Source organism: Betta splendens, chromosome 2 (genome assembly GCF_900634795.4).
Source record: "Betta splendens chromosome 2, fBetSpl5.4, whole genome shotgun sequence".
NCBI classification, from domain to species: Eukaryota; Metazoa; Chordata; class Actinopteri; order Anabantiformes; family Osphronemidae; genus Betta; species Betta splendens.
The window spans coordinates 1,062,373-1,085,559 of NC_040882.2; the positions used below are offsets into that span (position 1 = coordinate 1,062,373).

The 23,187-nt window shown below is 39.4% G+C and overlaps 2 protein-coding genes across 28 annotated transcripts; both read left to right on the forward strand.

Moving 5' to 3' along the window:
• Nucleotides 1–37: 37 nt before the first annotated feature.
• Nucleotides 38–6,119, forward strand: LOC114851177 (cytochrome P450 20A1). Of its 3 annotated transcripts, none has more exons than XM_055506921.1 (13): nt 38–231; nt 689–738; nt 882–1,067; nt 1,181–1,326; nt 1,411–1,578; nt 1,808–1,886; nt 2,182–2,294; nt 2,413–2,467; nt 2,537–2,657; nt 4,445–4,556; nt 4,854–4,918; nt 5,290–5,379; nt 5,497–6,119. In XM_055506921.1, the coding sequence occupies exons 2-13, from the start codon at nt 732–734 to the stop codon at nt 5,645–5,647; spliced, it is 1,293 nt and encodes a 430-aa protein (XP_055362896.1). In that variant the 5' UTR covers nt 38–231; nt 689–731; the 3' UTR covers nt 5,648–6,119. The 3 variants fall into 3 exon arrangements, with proteins under 3 accessions (XP_055362896.1, XP_028998655.1, XP_055362897.1); XM_029142822.3 differs by having other exon boundaries at nt 901–1,067; XM_055506922.1 differs by lacking the exons at nt 38–231; nt 689–738 and having other exon boundaries at nt 925–1,086.
• A 633-nt stretch (nt 6,120–6,752) lies between these two features.
• Nucleotides 6,753–22,364, forward strand: abi2b (abl-interactor 2b). 25 transcript variants are annotated; one of them, XM_029142812.3, is made up of 12 exons: nt 6,753–6,921; nt 10,381–10,548; nt 10,806–10,982; nt 11,942–11,959; nt 12,240–12,343; nt 14,790–14,936; nt 16,575–16,696; nt 17,554–17,781; nt 18,274–18,441; nt 19,309–19,392; nt 19,904–20,089; nt 20,193–22,364. In XM_029142812.3, the coding sequence occupies exons 1-12, from the start codon at nt 6,805–6,807 to the stop codon at nt 20,366–20,368; spliced, it is 1,695 nt and encodes a 564-aa protein (XP_028998645.1). In that variant the 5' UTR covers nt 6,753–6,804; the 3' UTR covers nt 20,369–22,364. The 25 variants fall into 25 exon arrangements, with proteins under 25 accessions (XP_028998645.1, XP_028998633.1, XP_028998632.1 ...); XM_029142800.3 differs by having other exon boundaries at nt 6,754–6,921; nt 16,572–16,696; XM_029142799.3 differs by having other exon boundaries at nt 6,754–6,921; nt 19,306–19,392.
• The last annotated feature ends 823 nt before the right edge of the window (nt 22,365–23,187 follow it).

Consider the following 23,187-nt stretch of genomic DNA (forward strand, 5'->3'; position numbering starts at 1 on the left):
GTATATCGATTAGTTTGCCTTTCAGACTGTGTAGTCGAGCCTAGAAGCCATCTTCACCCTACAGGTCATGTAGACGTGGTAACAGTGGTGATCAGTTTGGGTGAAAACCTGCAGATATTTTGAGTAAATGTGAATTTTATTTTTGAAACGCGAGCAATCATGCTGGATTTCGCCATCTTTGCTGTCACGTTTGTCATCATTTTAGTCGGAACAGTTTTGTATTTGTACCCGGTAAGGCATTGGGAAGTTAAAATTAGCAACAGTTAGCTACAGTAACTGCTACTGCTAGGATAGCAGGTTAATATTCTAATAAGTAGTAAGGTTACATGGTCATAGCAATGTCCTTTCAACAGAGTTCTAATTAGTTTATTAAATTCATGATAAAAGTACGAGTACTATAACTTTTATACCCGTGATTTTAATTTAACTCACCAGTCAGGAATGAGTTGAATGAGGACCCGGAGTTGCCATTAACCTTCAATCGAATATTTTATAACTAACTATATAACTATACTATAACTTTATAACTTTTACTAAATGAGATACCTAACTTTACTTAGTAGCAGGCACGACCTATGTGTCAACTTTCTCAACACAAAATCTGCGTGTGAGCGCAAAAATAATGAACATAAGCACATAGCTTATTTTACCCACATGAACACTAAGAGACATTTAAACGTGTTTTCAGTCGTCCAGAAGAGCCTCTGGCATTCCAGGTCTCAATCCTGCTGATGAGAAGTAAGTTATAAGATTTATGTCTGCTTTTATTGCTGCTTCTAGTAAAATGCATACACTACAACTAGCTTTCCTTGTGTTTATTTTTAGCTGTCAACGAAGTTGCTATACAAATTGTGTGTCTAATGCCATTCTAAGATGCCCAGTGTGTCTCTGCTCTCTCAGGGATGGGAACCTGCAGGACATCGTAAACAGAGGCAGTCTGCATGATTTTCTCGTTAGTCTGCATGAGGAGTTTGGGTCTGTGGCATCCTTCTGGTTTGGTGGTCGACTGGTAGTTAGCCTAGGCTCCATGAACCAGCTACAACAGCACATCAACCCCAACCACACGAGTCAGTATACTCACATGAAGTAATTACACCTTAAAGTTGTTGCTGCTGGTAATAATGACACAGCTAAAATAAACTTTGATGCAACAAAAACTCTTTCTCTTGGATTCTTTCAGCTGACTCATTTGAGACAGTCTTAAAGTCGTTGCTAGGTTACCAGTCAGGGATGGGCAGTGGGGCCAATGACTCTGTGATAAGGAAGAAGGTCTATGAGAGTGCCATTAATAATACGCTCAAGAACAACTTCTCTATCATGGTTAAGGTTTGTAGCACTGAATGCAAAGCTTGAACACTGCATTTTGGACATAATTTTAACATTAACTAATAAATGGTTTTGGTTACCAAGGAGGTGGAGAAACTGGTCGAAAAGTGGAAGTCATTTCCAGATGCGCAGCACACCCCACTATGTGCTCACCTTCTGGGTTTGGCCATGAAGACTGTGACCCAGCTGGCTTTGGGAGAACACTTCAGAGAAGACGCTGCTGTCATTTCTTTCCGGAAGAATCATGATACGGTGAGATGTTACAAAACGTCACACCGCTATTAGTGAAAAGCCACAGTGACTGTTGAGGCACTGACTTTTAGGGGACATAAAGATTAAGATTCCAAAACAGCGTCCTCTGCATCTGCAGTTATGTATTGCTTGTAGCAGCTCCATGCACATTCACCTTAGGGTTTAGAAAAGATCAATAAACTAGAAATGTATTGGAATTGTTCAAAATTAGTTAATCATCTTGTCATAGATCTGGTCAGAAATTGGCAAAGGATACTTGGATGGCACCTTGGAAAAGAGTTCAAGCAGAAAAGTACATTATGAGAGGGGTGAGTACGTTTTTTTTCCCAGTATGCCCACCTGTCTTGAAAAAACAGCAGGAGATTTTATCTCTTTATGTCAGAGTCTAAGAGCAGACACGCTGTGTCCCAGTGCTATTACTCTAATTTGTGAAAAGCCAGTTGTTGATGAATGGTTGAAGAGAGATGCCTGAAAGTATATATATCATAATAATATAATAAATAATAATAAAATTATTATTTTTGTGTTGTTTTTTATGTTTTTTTGGTTATTTTTAATTTACAAAAATTACAAATAAATGTCTTCTCTTCCTTGCTTATTCAGCTCTGTCAGAGATGGAGTCCGTGCTGCTGTCAGTAGTAAAGGAGAGAAAAATCCAAAAAAAGCAGACAGTGTTTGTGGACACTTTGCTTCAGTCCAGCCTCACAGAACAGCAGGTGAATACAGATGAAGTTGCCCCATGTTTAAAATCTTGATGATTAACTTCTGAGGAGTTCTTCATTGTTTCCATGGTTTCCGCAAAAGCACTGAAACAGATGCTGTTGTTAATTTCAGATTGTGGAGGACTGTATGGTTTTCACTTTGGCTGGATGTGTCATCACGACCAACTGTAAGTGAAAACAGTTTCATATCAAGTGTTTTGTTTTTGATCCAGTTTCTTAAATTCTGTTTTTGGCAGTGTGTGCCTTTGCACTTCACTTCCTGTCCACCTCACCCGAAGTTCAAGACAAGTTGTACCGGGAGCTGCAGGATGTTCTAGGTTCTGATCCAGTTTCCTTTGACAAGATTCCTCAGCTAAAGTAAGAACTTACTTACTAAAAAAATAAAAATTAATATAAAGCACCTCTAATCATAAAATAGACTGTTACTATTGCTCTTTAACGCCTATTTTGACTCAACCTTTACAGATAAATAAATATAGTATAATTAAAACAAATTCAAATAAAAGAATTAAATAAAGCTGAAGAAGAAGTCCTATCGGGTCTGGTTGACCTGTGGGACTCCTGAGGCAGGGTGCTTGAGGGTTTGTGGGAGTTTGCCCAGTTTTGTGGTCCCTCATGGCATCCTGTGTGGGGTGCTCCAGGAGTATGGAGTTCAGGGCTCTTTGCTAAGGGCTGTTCGGTCTCTACAACTGGAGCAGGAGCTTGGTTTCCATTGCCAGCAGTAAGTCAGACCTGTTCCTGGTGCACGTTGGACTTTGACAGGGCTGCCCTTTGTCACCAGTTCTGTTCATTATTTTTATGGACAGAATTTCTAGGCGCAGCCAGGGGCCGGATGGGGTCTGGTTTGGGGACCACAGGATAGCATCTCTGCTTTTTGCAGATGATGTTGTCCTGTTGGCTTCATCGGGCCAGGACCTCCAGCGTGCGCTGGTGCGGTTTGCAGCTAAGTGTGAAGCGGCTGGGATGAGAATCAGTTCCTCCAAATCTGAGGCCATGGTTCTCGACCGGAAAAAGGTGGTTTGCTATCTCCACGTTGGAGGAGAGTTCCTGTCCCAAGTGGAGGAGTTTAAGTATCTTGGGGTCTTGTTCACGAGTGAGGGAAGGAAGGAGCGCGGGTTTGACAGACGGATTGGTGCGGCGGCTGCAGTAATGCGGTTGGTGTACTGGTCCATTGTGGTGAAGAGGGAGCTGAGCCGAAATTTACCGGTCAATTTACAGGTCAATCTATGTTCCTACCCCCACCTATGGTCATAAGCTTTGGGTCATGACCGAAAGGGCAAGGTCACGGATACAAGCAGCTGAAATGAGCTTCCTCCGTAGGGTGGCTGGGCGCTCCCTTAAAGATAGGGTGAGGAGCTCTGTCACCCGGGAGGAGCTCGGAGTAGAGTCGCTGCTCCTCCACATCGAGAGGAGCCAGTTGAGGTGGCTCAGGCATAGTTGGGTTTGGATGCCTCCTGGACGCCTCCCTGGGGAGGTGTTCCGGGCATGTCCCACCGGTAGGAGGCCCAGAGGAAGACCCAGGACACACTGGAGAGACTATGTGTCTGGGCTGGCCTGGGATCGCCTTGAGGTCCTACCGGAAGAGCTGGAGGAAGTGTCCAGGGAGAGGGAAGTCTGGAACACTTTGTCGTGACCTGGATAAGCGGATGAAAATGGATGGATGGATAAATAAAGCTGTTATTTTAATATTTATTACTGAACTGTTCTTCGGGCGGCACGGTGGTGTGGTGGGTAGCACTGTCGCCTCACAGCAAGAAGGTTCTGGGTTCGATTCCCGGAGGCGGCCCTGGTGCCTTTCTGTGTGGAGTTTGCACGTTCTCCCCGTGTTTGCGTGGGTTCTCTCCGGGTTCTCCGGCTTCCTCCCACAGTCCAAAGACGTGCATTAGGTTGATTGGCTTCTCTCCATTGCCCGTAGGTGTGAGTGTGTGTGTGAGTGTGTGAGTGAATGGTTGTCTCTCTATGTGTTGCCCTGCGATGGACTGGCGACCTGTCCAGGGTGTACCCTGCCTCTCGCCCGTAGCCAGCTGGGATAGGCTCCAGCACCCCCGTGACCCCCGCACTAGGGAGTAAGCGGTTAAGAAAATCTTCACATTTAACCACTTCCTTCAGCAATAACCTCAATCTCACATTTCTGCCTTGGCCAGATACTGCCAGCAGGTCCTCAACGAGACAGTGAGGACTGCCAAGCTGACCCCAGTTGCAGCTCGGCTTCAGGAACTGGACGGCAAAGTCGATCAGCACATCATTCCCAAAGAGGTATCTGGTTTTTGTATGTGCAACTTCTGCAGCCATTGAAGGACACTGTTTAGAAACGAAACAAAACATTTGTTTGCATATCACAGTTCTGTTTGTAGTTTTTGCATTTACTTTGTTTTTGCTTGTTTATTTTAGTTAAGTAGTAGTTAACTTGAATAGTTATAACAAAAAACACTATAGTATAGTCCAATACTATTAATTAAAGTAGAGCATAGTCACTCTTTCGTGAAATATGATATAATATGATACTGAATTAACCCATTTTAAAAAGTTTAATGAAATTTTGTCATGTTGTAGACTTTGGTGATCTATGCCTTGGGAGTAGTCTTGCAAGATTCAGACACCTGGAGCACCCCATGCAGGTCACTATTGTAATATAACATATACTTTTTGACATAAATTTGTAAAAAGCTTAATTAAAACATTAAAACATTTAGTACTATTTATTTAAATATACTGAGATTGTATTGTCTCCCCCAGAAAACAGAGTGACAGCTTGTAGTACTGTACATCATTTGCTAAGGAAGTAGTGAATAAGTTTGTATTAGAGGCGGCAGTGACTCGAGAGGCAGACATGGCTCTCGGGTCATTTGCCAAAGTGTGTGAATGTGTGTGCGCGCAAATGGATAAATGAGTCAGTGTTTTAGTGCTTTAAGTACTGGTAAGGTAGAAAAGCATTATACAAATGCAAGATCATTTACCATTATAACAGTTTATTCTTCACATCCTTCAGGTTTGACCCAGATAGATTTGAGGAGGAATTTGCTAGGAAAAGCTTCTCTTTGCTTGGATTCTCAGGAAGTCAGACCTGCCCAGATCTGAGGTAACATTACCTAACAATTATTTGACTTTTTTTTTTTTTAATTCAAAGGCAAATGTGATAATAAATAATTGAATGAAATGAGAGATTTCACTGTAGCGTGTACTTGGTGCCTGACAGGTTTGCCTACACTGTAGCTACCGTCCTGCTGAGCACATTATTACGGCAACTAAAGCTTCACAAGCTGGAGGGGCAGGTTATGGATATCCGATCTGAGCTGGTGTCCACACCTAAAGATGAGTCCTGGATTACTGTAAGCAAACGAAGCTAAGAAGTGTTTTTAAAAAAACAGTTGCAGGAAGACGAGCTGAATACCAAGCAAGTATCCCAAGCAAGCAATATCTAAAAAAAGTATTTCTTAAATGCTGATCATCCACATTTGTCTCGACCCATGACTCACATCTCCTTTCATTTCACACATCACAGTAGGAAACTATTAATTATTGAATCTTTAATCTTATTTACAGACATTGCCTTTTTTGTACCTACCTGGTGCCTTTTCAATTGAATTCAATTGAATTGTTATTTTTGCTTGTCCAGATCAAATTTGCACTTGTTTAAAGACTTGCTCTGTTTAATAAAGGTGGTGCAATCCTCTATAGTGTGCAGAAAAACCACTTTAACTGTCAGAGTTCCTAAAACATGGGCCTTTTTGTTCCATTAGAAGAGACGTTGACATTGCATTTAAGGATTTTGTTGTTTTTTGATTGATCTTGTATTTTAATAAATACCTTACATTTGGAGATTTTGTGGAAGCTGGTTTTGTTACTATGTTCAGTTTATCTGTAAACTGACCTATTATAAAACAATGTTGTATTAGAGCAACATAAACTGACAGATTTTATTAATATTTTTAGCCTCATTGTACATGCATACTGTGAATTATATTATACCTGCAGCAGTGTTATTTTATGAATGGTCAATGTGTCAATATTGCATTTTATTTATTTGGGATAAATAAAGTTTTTCTTATCTTATGTAAAAACACAGAATTTGGTACACAAATCTCACATTTGACAACCACTGACTTGTCTGTGGATTTGTGTATTCTTAAACCTAATTCGTCAATTAATTATCAAAAACTGCATAAGAATTATTTGTAAACTTGGCTAGTTGTTGCAGCTATGAATTTATTGTTGCTTAAAATATCCTGACTAAAGCCACATTTTAGAAGTTGTGTGCAACATTTCTGAACTTAAAGGTAGTAAACATATGACTATAATGTAAGCTGTTATAGTAATATTTTACAAACAACATAACCACTAATGGACTTAACAGCGGGAGTCCGCTTTAATGCATTTCTGTTTAAAGCATAATGAATTTTTGGAAATCCTGTACTGTGAAGTTGTTTGGAGAACCATGCAATACCACGCATGACCACGGGGGCGCCATAGAGTTTACACACTCCGTTTCGCTAAAGATGTGAAAATGGCGGAGCTACAAATGCTTCTGGAAGAGGAGATTCCAGCAGGAAGAAGCGCGCTGTTAGATAGTTTCACCAATTTGGAAAGAGTCGCAGAGTACTGCGAGAGCAACTATGTCCAGGTAAGCTGTCACAAGTGTGGAATGAAAGGCAGCGTCCTTAAGTTGGCAGCACTTCGGAGGGGCGAACTAATGCTAGGCTAGCTGATGCTAAAGTGGTGCAACCGTGGTAACTAGCCTCCGCTAAAGTGAAAACAACGAGCTGTCATATATTTTGTCAGCTTATATGAACTTTTGTTGATATGTGTATTTAAAACGGTGTTAACGTCGCTTTAAGTGTCATTTAACTCGTATTGTGTATGCGTTCTACTTTTACATTTACCGGGGGTTAGCACGTTAGCTAGGTAGCTTCTCGGCTTCAACCACCAGTAAACAACAAAATAGGCATATGAAGATCAATTTCCGTCTTCTGTTTCACCAATCGCTAGCAGATAGCTGACCACAACAGTGGAGATGTAGGGCGGGATATCAAGTCAGATTGTTCTCTGGTGATCTTTGCGTGACAGGAGATAACGCTCTGTGACAGTATTACCAACAGCGCCTGATTTATGGTGTTTGACTGGAGCACTGCGACTTGTTTTTGACGTTAGAGCCACAAAGCGCAAATTAAATTAAGTCTTTTCAACACGTCCACCATAGAATGTTAAAATACAATAACATTTGCATATATGTGGCAGCAGCCCTCCAAAATGGCTTTTTGTTTCTCTTGTGTTTGAGTCAGTGCACTCGGGCTCATTCATACCTGCAGGTGTGATGTCACCGATCTCAGCAGTTTAGATTTACCTGCTTTACATATTTGCAGAGTTGCTTGATGACTGGAAATATCAAACAGGTTGCCCTGTGAGGGATGGGGGCAGATGCTGACACACTGCTGCCTGGTAGGCTGCCCTTTCCCCTCATTCTGCAGTGTTGTCACAGCTGCCATCAGTTGAATTTACTGCTTAAACTGTTACTATTTGACAGTGGGATGTTGACCAAGATATCTAACTTCTCCATGTTAGGCTAAATTTCTGTATTTTTCCAGTCTCTAGGTCATGTTGCTTGTAGCATTAGTTAGTGGTTGAACTAGATAGTTCTGTTTAATATCTTTTTTTTTCTGTTTTTTTACACACATGCAACATGTGTTTGTATTCAAAGTTGAGTGGCTTCAGCAACTACCTGAGGAGTATGGTTTCATTTGTTTCATTCAGATGTGTGTGTAAAGAGCCATTATTATTATTATTCCAGGTCAAGACAGAGCGAGTCCAAAAGCCATATGATTCACAACACTGACTGTGGGAAGCTTTGGATGGGTTTTTAGAGTGCATTAAAAAACATTTCTTGAAGGGAATTGTGTATTGCACAATGTCACTCAATGAATTGTTACTGATTGAAGATTGAAATTCAGTTACATCTGACCAATCCTAAATCAGTCCATTATCTTCATTTATGATGTTTTAATCAAAATGTATTGCACCCGAGTCACCCGATTTGTACCACACAACCTGTTTGTCCTCATTCTCTAGTTGTGCTGCACCCTTTACATGCCTTTGACAAGACAGTAGTGCTCTACCAAAAATGGATAGGGGCAGTTAAATTTTAAGTTAAGATCCGTTATGCAATATTCAGTCATGATCCAACAGCTGTTGCAGTGGTTTCCTGCCCAGTTTAACAATTATTAGACTAGATCATGATGTTTCAAGAAAAGTTGTTGTTTAAGATGATTTAAGAAAAAAAACACCATTTTATTGGTGACTATAGCTCATAGACAGCAACATTTCTCAGCACAAACAAAATGAAGGGCCATTCAAGAAACGCCAGAGTTGTTGTGAAGCCAAGTTGTGCGCTAGGGTCATTTTCTTGTTGGAGGTGAATCTTCTGCCCAGTCTGAGGTCCTGAGCATTCACAGAAGGTTTTCATCCAGGATATGCCTACTTGGCCACATTCATCTTTCCCTCGATTGCAACCAGTCATCCTGTCCCTGCAGCTGAAAAACACCCCCACAGCATGATGCTGCCACCATGCTACACTCCTGGGACTAAGCAGTGCCTAGTTTTCTCCACACATTCCGCTTAAAATTTAGGCCAAAAAGTTCTATCCATCAGACCAGAGAATCCTTTTTCTCACAATCTTGGAGTCCTAGTGGAGGGCTGCAATCATGGTTGACTTTCTACAACTTTCTGGCATCTCCCAACTGTGTCTCTAGACCTCCGCCACAGTGATCTTTGGGTTCTTCTTTACTTCTCTCACTAAGGCCCTTCTTCCTCAGTAGCTCATTTTGGCCAGACGGCCAGCTCTAGGACGGGTTCTGGTCATCCCAAGCATCTTTCATTTAAGGATTATGGAGGCCACTGTGCTCTTAGGAACCTCAATTGCAGCAGAACCTTGGCCAGATATGTACCTTTCCACAATTCTGTCTGAGCTCTTCAGGCACCTGACCTTAATGATTCTCATTTGCTCTGACATGCACTGTGAGCTGTAAGGTCTTGTATAGACAGATGTGTGGCTTTCCTAATCAAGTCCAATCAGTATGATGAAACACAGCTGGACTCAAATGAAGGCCTAGAACCATCTCAAGGATGACCAGAAGAAATGGGCAGTACCTGAATGGGGGTCATAGCAAAGGGTCTGAATACTTATAACTAGGGCTGGGCACTTTAGAGCCTTAATCGCACATTAACCCCCGAGAATGAATGTTAATACAGTTTGTTTTTATTATTAATATTTGGAAAGTCCTTGCTCACTGGATCTGAATACAAATACAGATAAATGAAGGGTCACAGGAGGAGCAGGCTGTTGATCAGTACTGGCCTGACATACACTTCTCAACTAATCAGAGCCTTTGGGGACGGGGCCTAAGACCGCTTCAGCAATCACTGTAACCGAATAGAGCTGGCAGATTAATTGAGAAAGGTTAAGGTGTCTAACTTAAACACACAGATTTTTTTTTTCACCTTGTTCAGGTTGTGTTAGTATTCAGTATATACACTTCAGAAATGTACGGCTTCTTCTGTTTTGGATGGTACACATTGTAAAAACTTAGTGGATAAACTTTACCTAAAAAACGTGATAAATAATAGATTTAACGGATGGATTGTTTATTAAAAAAATACCCAGAAATGAGCCTTAAAATGTTTGTTATTGTGTTATGAGTTTTTAAGTGCTAGTCAGAAAAAGTCATTTTACAAGATTGAAGCACAGTGGGTTAAATGACCTTTTAAAAAAATAACACCCAAGGATTTAACACGTAATTTAACACTGTAAGAACCTGTATTAGATGGCCACTAGATGTTATATACAATTGTAAGGTACAAATATCAATTTTAATGTGGCTTTTATTGAAACTTAAAATAATAGTGTAGTAAAATAAGATGAGCGTATCACTCTTTTAGTTTGCAGGTTTTTTCTCATTTTCAATAATATCCTTTGTTCTCTGTCTTGCCGTAGACGATGTAGTGTACTAGCACTCTCACATGCACAATAGAAAATGCAAATTTACGTTTTTGAATGTCAAATTATTGCTTTGTTTTTTGTCTTTTACAGTCTCCAGACAAGCAGAGGGCACTGGAGGAGACTAAGAACTACACCACCCAGTCTCTGGCCAGCGTAGCCTACCTAATCAACACACTAGCCAACAATGTCTTGCAAATGCTGGACATCCAGGCCTCGCAACTCCGCCGCATGGAGTCCTCCATCAATCACATCTCACAGGTACATTAATGATTATCCTACATTTTCCAATAAAACAAAAAATTAATAGAAGAGTAGAACATTTACTTTCAAGGTTACAATAATATAGCAGTCAGAAGGTATTACATATTTACACATTTCCTGGCATCCTGGCAGAATGTAAATTTATTATACAAATAGTAGTAGTAAATAAACTGTCTTCTGCATAGAATCAGGTTGACTAAGTTAAAAAAAGAGAGATATTAAATAATATTTTCTGTTGTACCACTTTAATGCAGACTGTGGATATACACAAAGAGAAGGTAGCCCGGCGGGAGATTGGCATCCTCACTACTAACAAAAACACATCCCGCACACACAAGATCATCGCCCCAGCCAATCCAGAGAGGCCTGTGCGCTATATCCGCAAGCCCATTGACTACAGCTTGCTAGATGACATGGGCCATGGAGTCAAGGTGGTCATTTTGTTCTTTTTTTACATACAATACATACTTACCAGTTAAGTGAAGGTTCTAGTTTTAAACAACATGCATTGGCTTTTTTGACTGTATTTGAAGATGTGTTTGTACATGAGTATTATGGGCAAATACAACTGCTATTGGAACAATTATAAAACTACCCTAACCACAGATTGGAAAGATTAACGTAATTCTTCCAACAGGCCCCATTGTAGCAAACATGAAAATATCTAGGAGTAGGAAATAATACAAATACAGTTTTACTACCTGTACGCAAATAGTGAATTTTTCAAGATCTAGTAGGTAACAATAAAAATAAAATTTAGTTCATAATCTATGTTATTATTTGTTCCTAACTTAACATTTCCATGTAATTCTAGCTGTGTTACCTTTTCAGGCTTTCTTTGATTTAAAGAAATAATTTGGATTTGGATGGATTGCAATTATTTTTCAAGCTTCATATGTAAAAAAGTTTAGGAACTTTATATTGTTAGTATTGAAAGGATTATGAATATTGAAGGGGCATTCACAACTTGCAGCAGAAAATCTAATGTAGAAGGAATTTTAGAGGTCAGACAGACACTACTGGTTTTCACTGACAAATAATGTTCAGAAAATCAGTTACTCTGGCTTTTCACAAAGGTGGGAAACTAATATCAGACCGGCATAAATTCATGTAAATATATTTCCTGTTGCTGTAAATTTGTCACACGTCACTGCTAAATAACCTGTTAAAAGTTTGAGTTTCAGAGCAAGCCTAACAATTACTTGACAAGCCTATGTCCAAATTCCTCAGATCTTAATGCAGATCTGTTGTTGCCTCTGTCTCACCAGCATGGCTTTATGTAGCATATGCATTAATAATTGTTTCACATTTCTCGCTTCATATACTAATCCTCTGATTTCTCCCCTTTCTTTCCTTTTGCTACCCTAATTTTGTTTATTGTCAACCATAGTGGTTGCAAAGGTTTAAGGTAAGATTTTCGAAGTGTGTGTGTGAGGGGGGGGTTATTTAGTTTTTGTTTGATTTTTATTTCCTCTTTTGCTACCAGGGAACTATAGAATAGCTAAATCCACTCATTAAATAAGAATATGCTGATTGTTTTAGTTGTATTGGCCAAAATAACTAGTCAAAATTTGAAAATATTCCTTTAATGGGCTAATAATATTAGTACATTTTTATTAAAGTTATAGATATCTTGTCCTAAGTGCCTGGGTTAACCAAGCATCCTGACTGATGTCAACTTCTCACAGGCCAGTGCTCAGAATATGAAGGCAGGAGGAGGTGGACTTCCTCGCACTAACCCCCCTACACAGAAGCCTCCCAGTCCACCATTGACAGGAAAAGGGACCCTTGGGTATGTAAACTATACTAGTGCTTTGATGTGGGTTAAGAAGGTCAGAAGAATGGCAAGTTATGTCTGTCAGAGGCTGATGGTGTGTTTGTGTCAATGAGCTACTGAGATTGACCACATTGCAACCTGTTTTATCACCACCCCTTTACCTCTGTGTTTAATCCCCCCTGGGTTGATTTAAATGCGTGTTTGTGCCTGTTCACGTCACAGTTTTACCTTTGCTTGGTTTTACATTTGGTCTGGTGAGACACTGCTGGAATTGTGGAATTGGAATTTCTGTAGAATTTCTTCAAGATCAAAAACTTTGAAGTCAGTCTGCTCATTGCTCTTCCAGCTTCCATAGAGATTTATGCAGATGGCTGTGCAGAAGGTGAGCTTATGGATCTGCTAGTCTTTAACCTTTTATTGGCATTTTTCTTATGCCAGGTCACAAGAGGAACATTATCCACAAAGGTCATAGTCAGAAATGTAGCTGGTCTTGCTGGCAGCACTCGCTATCAATCAGGTGGTGTTATGACTTCACTTTTTTCTGCTTCACTTGCTGAACACCTTTTAAACTGGTGGATTGTAGAAGCGTTGAAGTACACTTTGAGAATAAAAACTAAAAGATCCCCCTAAAGTGGCATTCCAATCTTTGATATTCACAAATATATAGTATGTGTAAACTAAAATTTGGAGCCTGAGCAAACCTGTCTAAGCTGATCACAGGTACCTAGTAATGCATCTAAGTATGTTATTAAATTAGTAAGGTACATGTACTTGAAGAACATTTTAGTGCATATACTTTAACTTTATATAAAACATAATTTCTTAAAATGTGATAATGTGTCGTTTATGTTCTTATATTGTGTGGCTCACATGCTCATGATGCCAAAGCTGTGTAGGTTATTTAAGCGTACCATGCTGTTTCTGATTGTTGAAGGTATCTATTATCCCACAGGAATTGTCTCTGCTATAAATGTTGTGTTCCTCGGGCTGTGCTGTTTGAGGTTGTGTAAAACTGAAACTGTGTATGTGTATGTACAACCTCTTTAATGTAGCTTTAAGAACCGTTTGTGTGTCCACTACTACATTTTTGATCTTCATTGTTGTCTGTGCCTGTATTCCTTCAAGATCCATTTTGATGAGTCACAAGTCCAACACTCCATAATGCAACTTAAGCCGCAGCCTGTGGTTATGCGTGGACATCTTCTATGTGAATTTTAATGTATTGTTTATCCTCTGTTGTTCAACATCTGCTTTGTTTTTAATTTAATTTAACTGTGTTTGTAACCCAGCCCGCCCACTACTGGCTGCCCCATGTTTTTTATAGCAATGTTTTACCATGGTAACAGCATTCAGAGATGCGTCCCAACACTGTGTCAGCTGGGAAATTTATATGCCAATACATCTTAAGGCCAGATCAATAAATCTATATATTTTTTTCTTTCCCTGAATTTTTAAAAGCAGAGATCAGCATCAGCACTGGGCTGCTTCAGTTTAATTTTTTTTTTCTAAATATATTTGTTTCCAATTAATTGGCAGGTTTGTATTGTTTAATGTATGTAGACATATGTGCAGGTATTGTACAGTGACACTCTGACAGAGGGCATTTGTTTTTCTTCACCGCTCCTTCTGTTGGTTTTCTATAAATACTATACTAAATTTTATTTTTATTAGTATTTTTATTTTTTTAATTTTTTTCTGGTTTTGTGTATATAAATATTTAGTTCTGTTTAAACCACTCCTATTCTTTCCCATTCAGCAATGTCTTAAATTCTCCAGCAACTTACAGCAATTCCTGAGGAATACGTTCAGCAATACAGTGCTTGTGGTTTTTTATCAGGAAAATACTTTATCTAGTTAAATGTATTGTCTTTGTTGTATTAGAGCTGTTGTACAGCATCTTGGTTTTAAAAGTGGTTAAGACACTGACAAATACAAACAAGTAGGTGCAACTTGACAACCTTTAGTAAATTCAAGTAAAGCTGACCTTAGCTTTTATATTAGATCATACATTCAGGAAGCAATTTTATGTTCCTAAAATCCACCCCTTAAGAACTAAATTCCTCTTTGCAGCAAATATGCAAACTGCAAATATAATGTAGCCTTTACTTTAGATAGTACGTGTTATGGTGTGTTTTTTGTGTGGGTGTGTTGCCCATCAAATAAAGTGGTAATATGTAAAGTGGGGCATCTTAACAGAAACATTTGAGGCAGCCTAAGCTGAGGTTAAGGAGGAAAATGCGTCTTTGGTTTTTAGCTGACAGCGGTGTTTGTGCTGAATTCATCCCCCCCTCTCCCTGACACCGGTGAACTCCAGCCAATCCCAATGTTCACTACCTGTCATACCCCATTTTTTAAGTTTGCACTTGTTTGTTTCTTGCTCTTCTCCTCCTTCCCCCTCCCCTACACTTCTCTGTGGATGCCCCTCCCCACCTCGACTCCTATCCTCCTGACCCTCTCACAGGCGACACTCCCCCTATCGGACACTTGAGCCAGTGCGTCCGCCCGTTGTCCCTAACGACTACGTCTCGAGCCCGACGCGCAACATGGCGCACCCTCAGCAGAGCCCTGCACACACTGCATCTGTTAATCAGAGGAACCGCACGTACAGGTACCCCCTCCCCCCTTCCCAGCATGTCTCTTTATAGTTAAACGCGTCCCAGTTCTTCTCCACCACCTTCCCCTTTCTTCTCCTCCCCTAAAACTTTATTTGTATGGTCTCAACTTGAGCCAGCTCCATCTTTCCCGTTCTTCTCTAATGACCCCTTATGGAAAATTTTATCCCCTAACACACAATTTTGACAGTTCTCACCTGTTTATTCCTGGTCCTCATGAGTAAAATGAGGATGAGTTAGATATTTACCACAGCTTGACACAGGTTAAGTTAAACGGGCAGCTGCACCATAGTTCTGTCAACGTAGTGACTCTTTCATCCTAAACAGAGAGAGATTCATAGATTCCTGTCTGCCTTCAGAGAAATAAAGGCATGAGGGGGAAACGACATGGAAGGTTTCGTCAATACACCCATCTGTTGGCCAAATGTGAGCTATCTTTCCCCTGACTCTTCTCTGTTTATCTACACCACACCATCCACAGCTCATTTCATGTCTCAGCCATGCATTCCTCTCTGTCCTACAAACGTCTGTCTATGTCCTGTTGCTTTTAGCTTTTACAGTATGTCATGTCTTTGTCTTTTGAGACACTTTGGTCATGTGTCTGGGTGCTTTTTATTTATCACTGTGCAATTTCAGAGGCATAAAAACTCACGCTAACACATGAATGGTGTTGTGGTTGTGGTTGCCACTGTTTTACTCAGGTTATTAGAGGACCAGAAAGAGATTAGGGCTATAACCTGCTAAATACAATGTCTGCTAATGGACTGATTCTACCGGAAAACAAGGATAACAGGGTGGTTGACAGGGTGTTTTATTTCGTTGTTTTAGCATAAAATGTATATAACTGCATTTAAAGTAGCTCAGCTACTCAACAATAGAGCCAGAGGACGAGTTCAGGAACTTCAAGCAATTACAAGCTTACATACTGTATGTTATAAAATGACTAGCCTGGGATGTAGCTTTCGTTAAAGTTTAGCTTTACCGACCACATTCTTGTTAACCCTAGTAGCCTGTGCTTCTGCATGAACACTGCCATCTACTCCCTCCTCACTATCTGAACTGCTGTGCATACTGAAACATGACGATTAGATCAACCGGGTGCTTTGAGTCTGAGCTCGATGGTACAGTCAGTGGTCGACTCAGTGTTTGCTTTAATATTTTCTTGCCAGTTTGCATCTTGATTTAAATATAAAATCAAATTAAAATACATGCAAGAATACACCTTTTATTATGAAGACGATTTTAGCTGCTTTGTTTCATCATGGCTAAACAAAAATGCATCAAACTAACCAACTAAATTTTGCATTTACACAGGCACTGGTGAATTTAGTCTTTCATAAATCCATTGTTGTGATGGTTTTCAATACTTGTGTGAAATTTATTTATTTTAAGTTCTACCTTAGTTCCTGTTGCTCCTTAGTTTCTGTAACATTTTGATCTAACGTGGTATATATATTTTGTGGTGCTGAAATTGCATTACATTGGTTGTGGAATTTTCACTTTTGCTCTCTTTATTTTGTTGGAAGTGTTTTAAACCAGAGGGGCAGATTTTTACTTAAACTCTGAATGTACCAGTATGTGACAGTGTGTGTGAGTGTGTAATCTGACATGTTACACTGCCTTATTACCAGCAGTGGCAGCAGTGGAGGCAGTCACCCCAGCAGCAGCCGTAGTAGCAGCCGAGAGAATAGCGGCAGTGGCAGCGTGGGCGTCCCCATTGCTGTGCCCACCCCAGCCCCACCCACGGCCTTCCCAGGTAATACCAGTCCGCCGTCAGTCATATCACGCTCTAAAACTAACTAACATGACTAATATTTGTACAGTATCCAGAATTTTTACACACTTGGTCTTTAATTTTATTAGTCGGTTAAGTTGTGTGTGTGTGTGTGTGTGTGTGTGTGTGTGTGTGTGTGTGTGTGTGTGTGTGTGTGTGTGTGTGTGTGTGTGTGTGTGTGTGTGTGTGTGTATGTATATATATATATATATATATGTATATATGTATATGTATATATGTATATGTATATATGTATATGTATATGTATATATATATGTATATGTATATATGTATATATATATATATATATGTATATATATATGTATATATATATATATATGTATATATATATATATGTATATATATATATATATGTATATATGTATATATATATATGTATATATGTATATGTATATATGTATATATATATATATATGTATATATGTATATATATGTATATATGTATATATATATGTGTATATATGTATATATATATGTGTATATATGTATGTATGTATGTATATATGTATGTATATATGTATATATGTGTATGTATATATGTATGTATGTATATATGTATATATGTATATATATATGTATATGTATATATATATGTATATGTATATATATGTATATGTATATATATGTATATATGTATATACATGTATATATGTATATATATGTGTGTGTGTGTGTGTGTGTGAAGGCCCTGGATCTTGCTGCATTTCTTTCCTACTGTTCACTCTAATCTTGTCTTAAACTTCCTCCTCACCTATCCTTTCTCTCCTTCCTCACTTTATTTTTGTTGCCCTTTTGATTTCCTTGCTATCAACATTCAGGTTCAGCCCCTGCCCCATCTAATCCAACTAAACCACCCCCAAATGCCACTACTACTACCATAACCCCTGGACCTCCCAACTCTGCTGTAGATGGCCCCCCACAGGCCCCTAACCTCCCTTTAGAGATCCCATCTGTACCTGTACCCCCACCCCTGCCCCCGCCCCAGTTGCCTGCTTCTGCAGCCCCCACTGGCCATGGTCCTACCACTTACAACAACCCTGCACAAGGTGAGTGCGACCAATTTGGACATGCATGCCCTTCATCCACCTGCCCCTGACATGTATCCTTCGGCTTCAGTGCTCTTTCTCTGGTATGTCATCACTCAAATAGTTGACGTGACAATTCAGTTATCAGACCTGATGAAAAATCTTTCAAAATAACAAAACTGGTAGTAATGCAGTAAAATTACTTATTGTAGTGCAGAATCATTTATTTCTTGAAAAACTGCACTAGGATGGATACATACCACTTCAAATTGGGCACTTGTTCTGCTTCCTACGTTTTTCACAGCATCTCATCATCTTTTTGTCTGTGCTGATGACTATGATTTCTGTGTACAGAATGACCTGTGTGAAGAAATGCTTGTACAGTTATTTCTTCATATTTTTTGTCAGACTTTCTGTGTTTAGTGTTGTAATTGTCAGTTGTGGCAGCTGTAGTTCAGTCATGCTGGCCCCTGTTAAATGAGCCTTTTGTGCCCCCTGGTGGTGTCTCTGCAGGTGCTCCTCAGTTTTATAGCATGAACCGACCAATGCAGCAGCCCCAAAACGCACAGGTGGGAGGCTCCCTGCCATACCGCCGGCCCTCATCTGTGACCGGTCAGCCCAACATGGTCCACAATCAGATCAATCAGGTCAACGGTGGTCCGCACTTTGTTCAGAACCAAGGTATGTTTGTGATTAGAACAGTTTTGCAGATATTGCGTTTTTTTTTCCAAAATAAAATTAACTAAAATTAATTGCTAATTTGTGTGTGTTTATATTCAAAGCAAATATTTCTGAGGAGCAACTTTCCAAGTGTTTGCTGTCTCAATTTTTCAATTGCTTGTGCTGCTGCACGCTTTAGTAGCTTCTGTTTGTTGTCCTTTTATTTCTCTTGACTGGCCCTTGATGTGTTAGAACAGAATATTGTATTTATACCAATGAGTCAAAAATGAAAGCTTTGTCTTTGCGATGTCACATTTTGTTTTGAGTTCTTGCAATTCTGATGCCGAAACAAGTTGATGGTGACCTACCACAAACAAATGTCTGACTTCCTGTAGCGACCATCAGCAGCAGATTTCAAAGTGCCTAGACTTGTTCTAAAACAAATCTCAATGTTACCCCATTTTGTTTCTATCTTTAGGAAAAGCCTCTCTCTCTTCATCAGAGCCTTAGTAGTTATCCTTGCTTAAGAAAAATAAAGGGAAACATCATAATAAAATTATTTTTCTAAAATGTATTACTTCTTAAAGGTATGTTAATCCGCTCAGTTGCAATTGGACTATCATTTTGTCGTTTAAGTCATATGGAAGGTGTGTGTGTGAAATTAACATAAAGGCAAGTCCTGTTGCAACTGAACAGCACCTTTGCAATAATGGGCAAAGGCTTCTTGCTTCCAGTGCTTCTAATTTGCAGCACAACACACAAATCAGCATTTACACTAATGTGCTTTTATTGTTTGTTCTAATGTCTTTGTTCTTATATCTGTCCCACCCCTCTCTGTGGAACTGTCCTATTTTGTCTCTGTCTATTGAAACAATTTGGCGATAGCAGGCCCACTCGCACCCCCTCCCCCCTCCATGCAGATCACTCCTCAGCTGCCTCTTATGGGCTTTGTGGCCCGAGTTCAGGAGACTAGTAAGTGGCTTCTAGCTTCTCGTTCCTTCTGCATGACTGCCACTCGTTTTTTCATCTCCCCAACAGTCTGTGTCAGCAATACATATGTTGTGTGATGTGGTGGAATAAGCAGAGTTAGGAATCTGATAACAAATGCTTGTGTAAATGTAAGGAAGCTGGTTCCTTTATTTTATTTTTTTCATAACTCTGTTTTGGTGGTTGATCACTTAAACATTCTGAGCATGACATGGATAATGAGGCATGTTTTTGTTGGAGCATGAAAGTGATTTGTGTGAAGAATGCCAACAAATGTTTCTATAAAAACACGTTAAATCTGTGTTAGGCTGCACTGTTTTTACAGTTTACTGTTAATGAACTGCTGTCTTTTGCTTTCATCTATGATTAAAATTCTTAGCATGTACTGTTTGCATGCGTTTGAGAAATAAACACAATCAGACATGCGAGTCACTGACTCATCTTTGTTTGCTTGTTTAACTCATTCTCTCTTTTTATCTGCCCGCCCTACTTACAGTCTCAGACGTGCCACCACCACCTCCACCTTCTGACGAACCGGTGTTTGAGGAGCCTACACCACCACCTCCACTACCAGAGGACTACGAGGATGATGAGGATGAAGAAGAGTCTGCGGTTGTAGAGTACAGTGACCCTTACGCTGAAGAGGATCCACCATGGGCCCCACGCACCTATTTAGAAAAAGGTTGGTCTTTACTCTTTCTGTTTTAATTTTCAAATAAACTGTTTGTTACACAAGAAAGACAGCAGCCCTCTGCCAATGCTTTTTTGTTCCTATTTTCTTGCAGTGGTGGCAATCTACGACTACACCCGTGACAAAGATGATGAGCTTTCTTTCCAGGAGGGAGCCATTATATACGTGATCAAGAAGAACGATGATGGCTGGTTTGAGGGTGTGATGAATGGGACCACTGGCCTATTTCCTGGCAACTACGTTGAGTCCATCATGCACTACGCCGACTGAACAACACCTACCATAGAAGCATAGAAACGAGAAGAGTGTTTGTAGGGGGGAGGGAAGGGAGTGTTAATGGTCAGAAACTTTAATGACACAGAGGGTGATCACCTCCAGGCGCAAAGAGGAAAGCAAAAAGTGGGAGAGAGGGAGACAGCTCTTACAGAAGTTGTAACGTGACAAACTGATACCCAGTTGTTCTCTTGACATAGTCTCCATTGTAAAACAACCACTACTCTAGATATAATATCTGTAATATTTCTTTCATATATTTTCTTTCTTTGTTTGGTTCACTGTTTTTCCCTAATTTTGAGCACTATTTATTTGGATTCAGTAGTGGTGTATATGGTGAGCAGGTTAAGAGGTATGTAGTTCAGATCTCTTTGCGACAGCCTTGGTCAAAGGGCTGGAGATTGCCTTTATGTTTATATTTTCTCTAACTCTCCAAGTGACATTCTACAGAGGAATACTCTAACTATATATAAAGTATATTGCAACAACAATATCTTTGGAGAGAACAACTTACTTGACAAAACTTGCAGTCGGGTACCTCAGCGGGGGGTGTGCCAAAGCTGGGAGATAAGCACATCAAATGTCTTAAGGTGACACACTCAAAGCTAGATAACAGTGAGTCTAAGAGCAGAGGGCTTTAAAAGAACACTTTTTTGTTCATCTTCCCATCTCCACCCCCTCAAATTTGTTAAGTTTGAGCTTAAAGCAGTGAATTTGGTCACTATGGGGCTCACTTGTTCTTGGCCAGTGTGCGTTTTCAAATGAAGGATTGATCATCCCGCTCTTGAATATGAGATCTCTTCAATTGTGCAAACACCTGGAGTCCTGCTCTGCAAGTCCTGTGATGAATAACGGAAACGTATCCTTTGTGGTGTTCACATGCTTTTGAGATCTTAATTTTTCATTCACATTTTGGCAAAGGGGTCCAGATTTAAGTTTTGTTTGCAAAGATGCAGATTGCATGGTTCAACAAGGATATCGTTTGTTTTTTTTCTCCAATGCTGCATAGATGATTATTGTCTTAATATTTTTAGATATGGTGTGGTTTGGTTTTTGATATTCACCCACAATGACAGCAATGCATTTAAGTCATTTCTAAGATGCTTGTGCCATATTGAAGTGTGTGTTGCTCTTCAGAGGTTAATCACTTAATTTGCAATAAATTGGCCAATATGGGTTGGATTATCTTCAAACATTTTATTTCAATTATCCCAATAAAAAGCACATACATTTGTAGTAAAAAGGTGTAGAAGAAGAAATATAAATGTGAGATGTATTATGTCCTCAAAACAGGACCTACTGAATAAAGAAGCCAGCTGTTGTGTTGAAATGGTTTAACTGTCGCAAGCCCCTGATACTGACGCCATTAATCTAGATGTGGTTTGTCCATATAGTTTCAGGTACGCTTGGCCATCGGGTCTTTGCGAGGACTCAGTGCTTGTACTTATGTCAGAATCTTTATTTTATATTTAAAAAAAAAAACACAACAATAAAAAAAAACAAGTGGGTCTGTATGTAAGTCTTGCATGCCATTGTTCTTATCTGTACTGGTGTTCCAAAAACCTATGTGGAAAGATCACCCATTCTAAAAAAGACGAGCAGCCTTGCAGCTTTGAACAGGTTCCACCAGCCTCATCCAAAGAGACTGTATAACTTAACTTCAAACTCACTCTGACCTGTAGGGAGGACGAGTACCTGAATCCTTTCTAACCCCTTCCTGTGGCAGCTGTGGACAATCGTGTGTGTAAGCTGCTAGTGAACCCTGCAGATAGATAAACCTGACAGGCAGGAGATGACTGAATGTCCACTAATAGGTTGACACTAACAAAAATCCCACTTGTGGCCCTCGGTCTGCAGGATTCAGAGACATCCCTCAGGATGTCAAGTTTAACAGTCCATAATGCCATTGTGTTGCACAGTTAAGGTAAATTGCAGAAGTATCATATTTGTAAAATCATGAGAACAAAGAAAATAAAGTTATTGAGATTTATAATGTATCATAAGACTCTTATTTTTCCAGTATCTGCATCACTAATGTATTTCATATGGAGGAATGGTGACAAATCAGTCTGTGTAAAGGAGATTATTAATTGCTATGTGACTTAACATGACACTCAGTGTCAAAGCATTCAGCTTTAATCATCACTGTGCTTTAAGACCGATGCATTGTACTGTATCGTTTTCGTGCAGCATGAACTGAATCACAACTGTATTACTAACAATGAAGCAGGTGAGTAGAATGATATCATATACAGTATTTCTCTTTAAAATAGAAGAGTGGAATACAATATACACTGTATGCTTATACTTATAATAACAAACTTCACACTGATGAAGAAGCTCAAGACCCACATAGCTGCAACTTGTACTCATTAATAGCTGTTGTCAGCTGATATAAAGATAAAGTTATTAAAACTGGTTTACTGTACAAGATATTTATAGAAAATTTCAGTTCTTGTATTGTTAACTGTGATTTAATTTTACAAGCTCAAGTACTAGAAAACGTAATATTTCAGAGAAATTGAGTGAAAGAGCTGTTTTGTTTCTGTAAAGGCTCAAAACGCTCATAAACTGCTGATGCCAAAATGTTGACTACGACAAAACAATGACCAAGATAAAAAGAAGACAGAAATTAAAAAGTTGACCAAGATAAAAAGATGGCAAAGATTAAAAAGATGATGACTAAGCTTTTATTTTGAAAGGATCTTTGAGTATGTTTAATCGGTAAACTAATAGTCTTAATGATTAGTCACAATGAACCAGACAGAACTAGAAATTTTGCTAATAAATAGATTTGGAGTGTGTGTGTGTGTGTG

Bases quoted from the DNA above. Each gene is read 5' to 3' on its own strand.
- LOC114851177 (XM_029142822.3), top strand. From the start codon at position 160: ATGCTGGATTTCGCCATCTTTGCTGTCACGTTTGTCATCATTTTAGTC. The intron at 1,068-1,180 runs GTCAGTATACTC...GGATTCTTTCAG, and splicing joins CATCAACCCCAACCACACGA to CTGACTCATTTGAGACAGTC. The intron at 2,468-2,536 runs GTAAGTGAAAAC...TGTTTTTGGCAG, and splicing joins ATGTGTCATCACGACCAACT to TGTGTGCCTTTGCACTTCAC.
- abi2b (XM_029142798.3), top strand. From the start codon at position 6,805: ATGGCGGAGCTACAAATGCTTCTGGAAGAGGAGATTCCAGCAGGAAGA. The intron at 6,922-10,380 runs GTAAGCTGTCAC...TGTCTTTTACAG, and splicing joins GCGAGAGCAACTATGTCCAG to TCTCCAGACAAGCAGAGGGC. The intron at 14,937-16,571 runs GTACCCCCTCCC...CCTTATTACCAG, and splicing joins CAGAGGAACCGCACGTACAG to CAGTGGCAGCAGTGGAGGCA.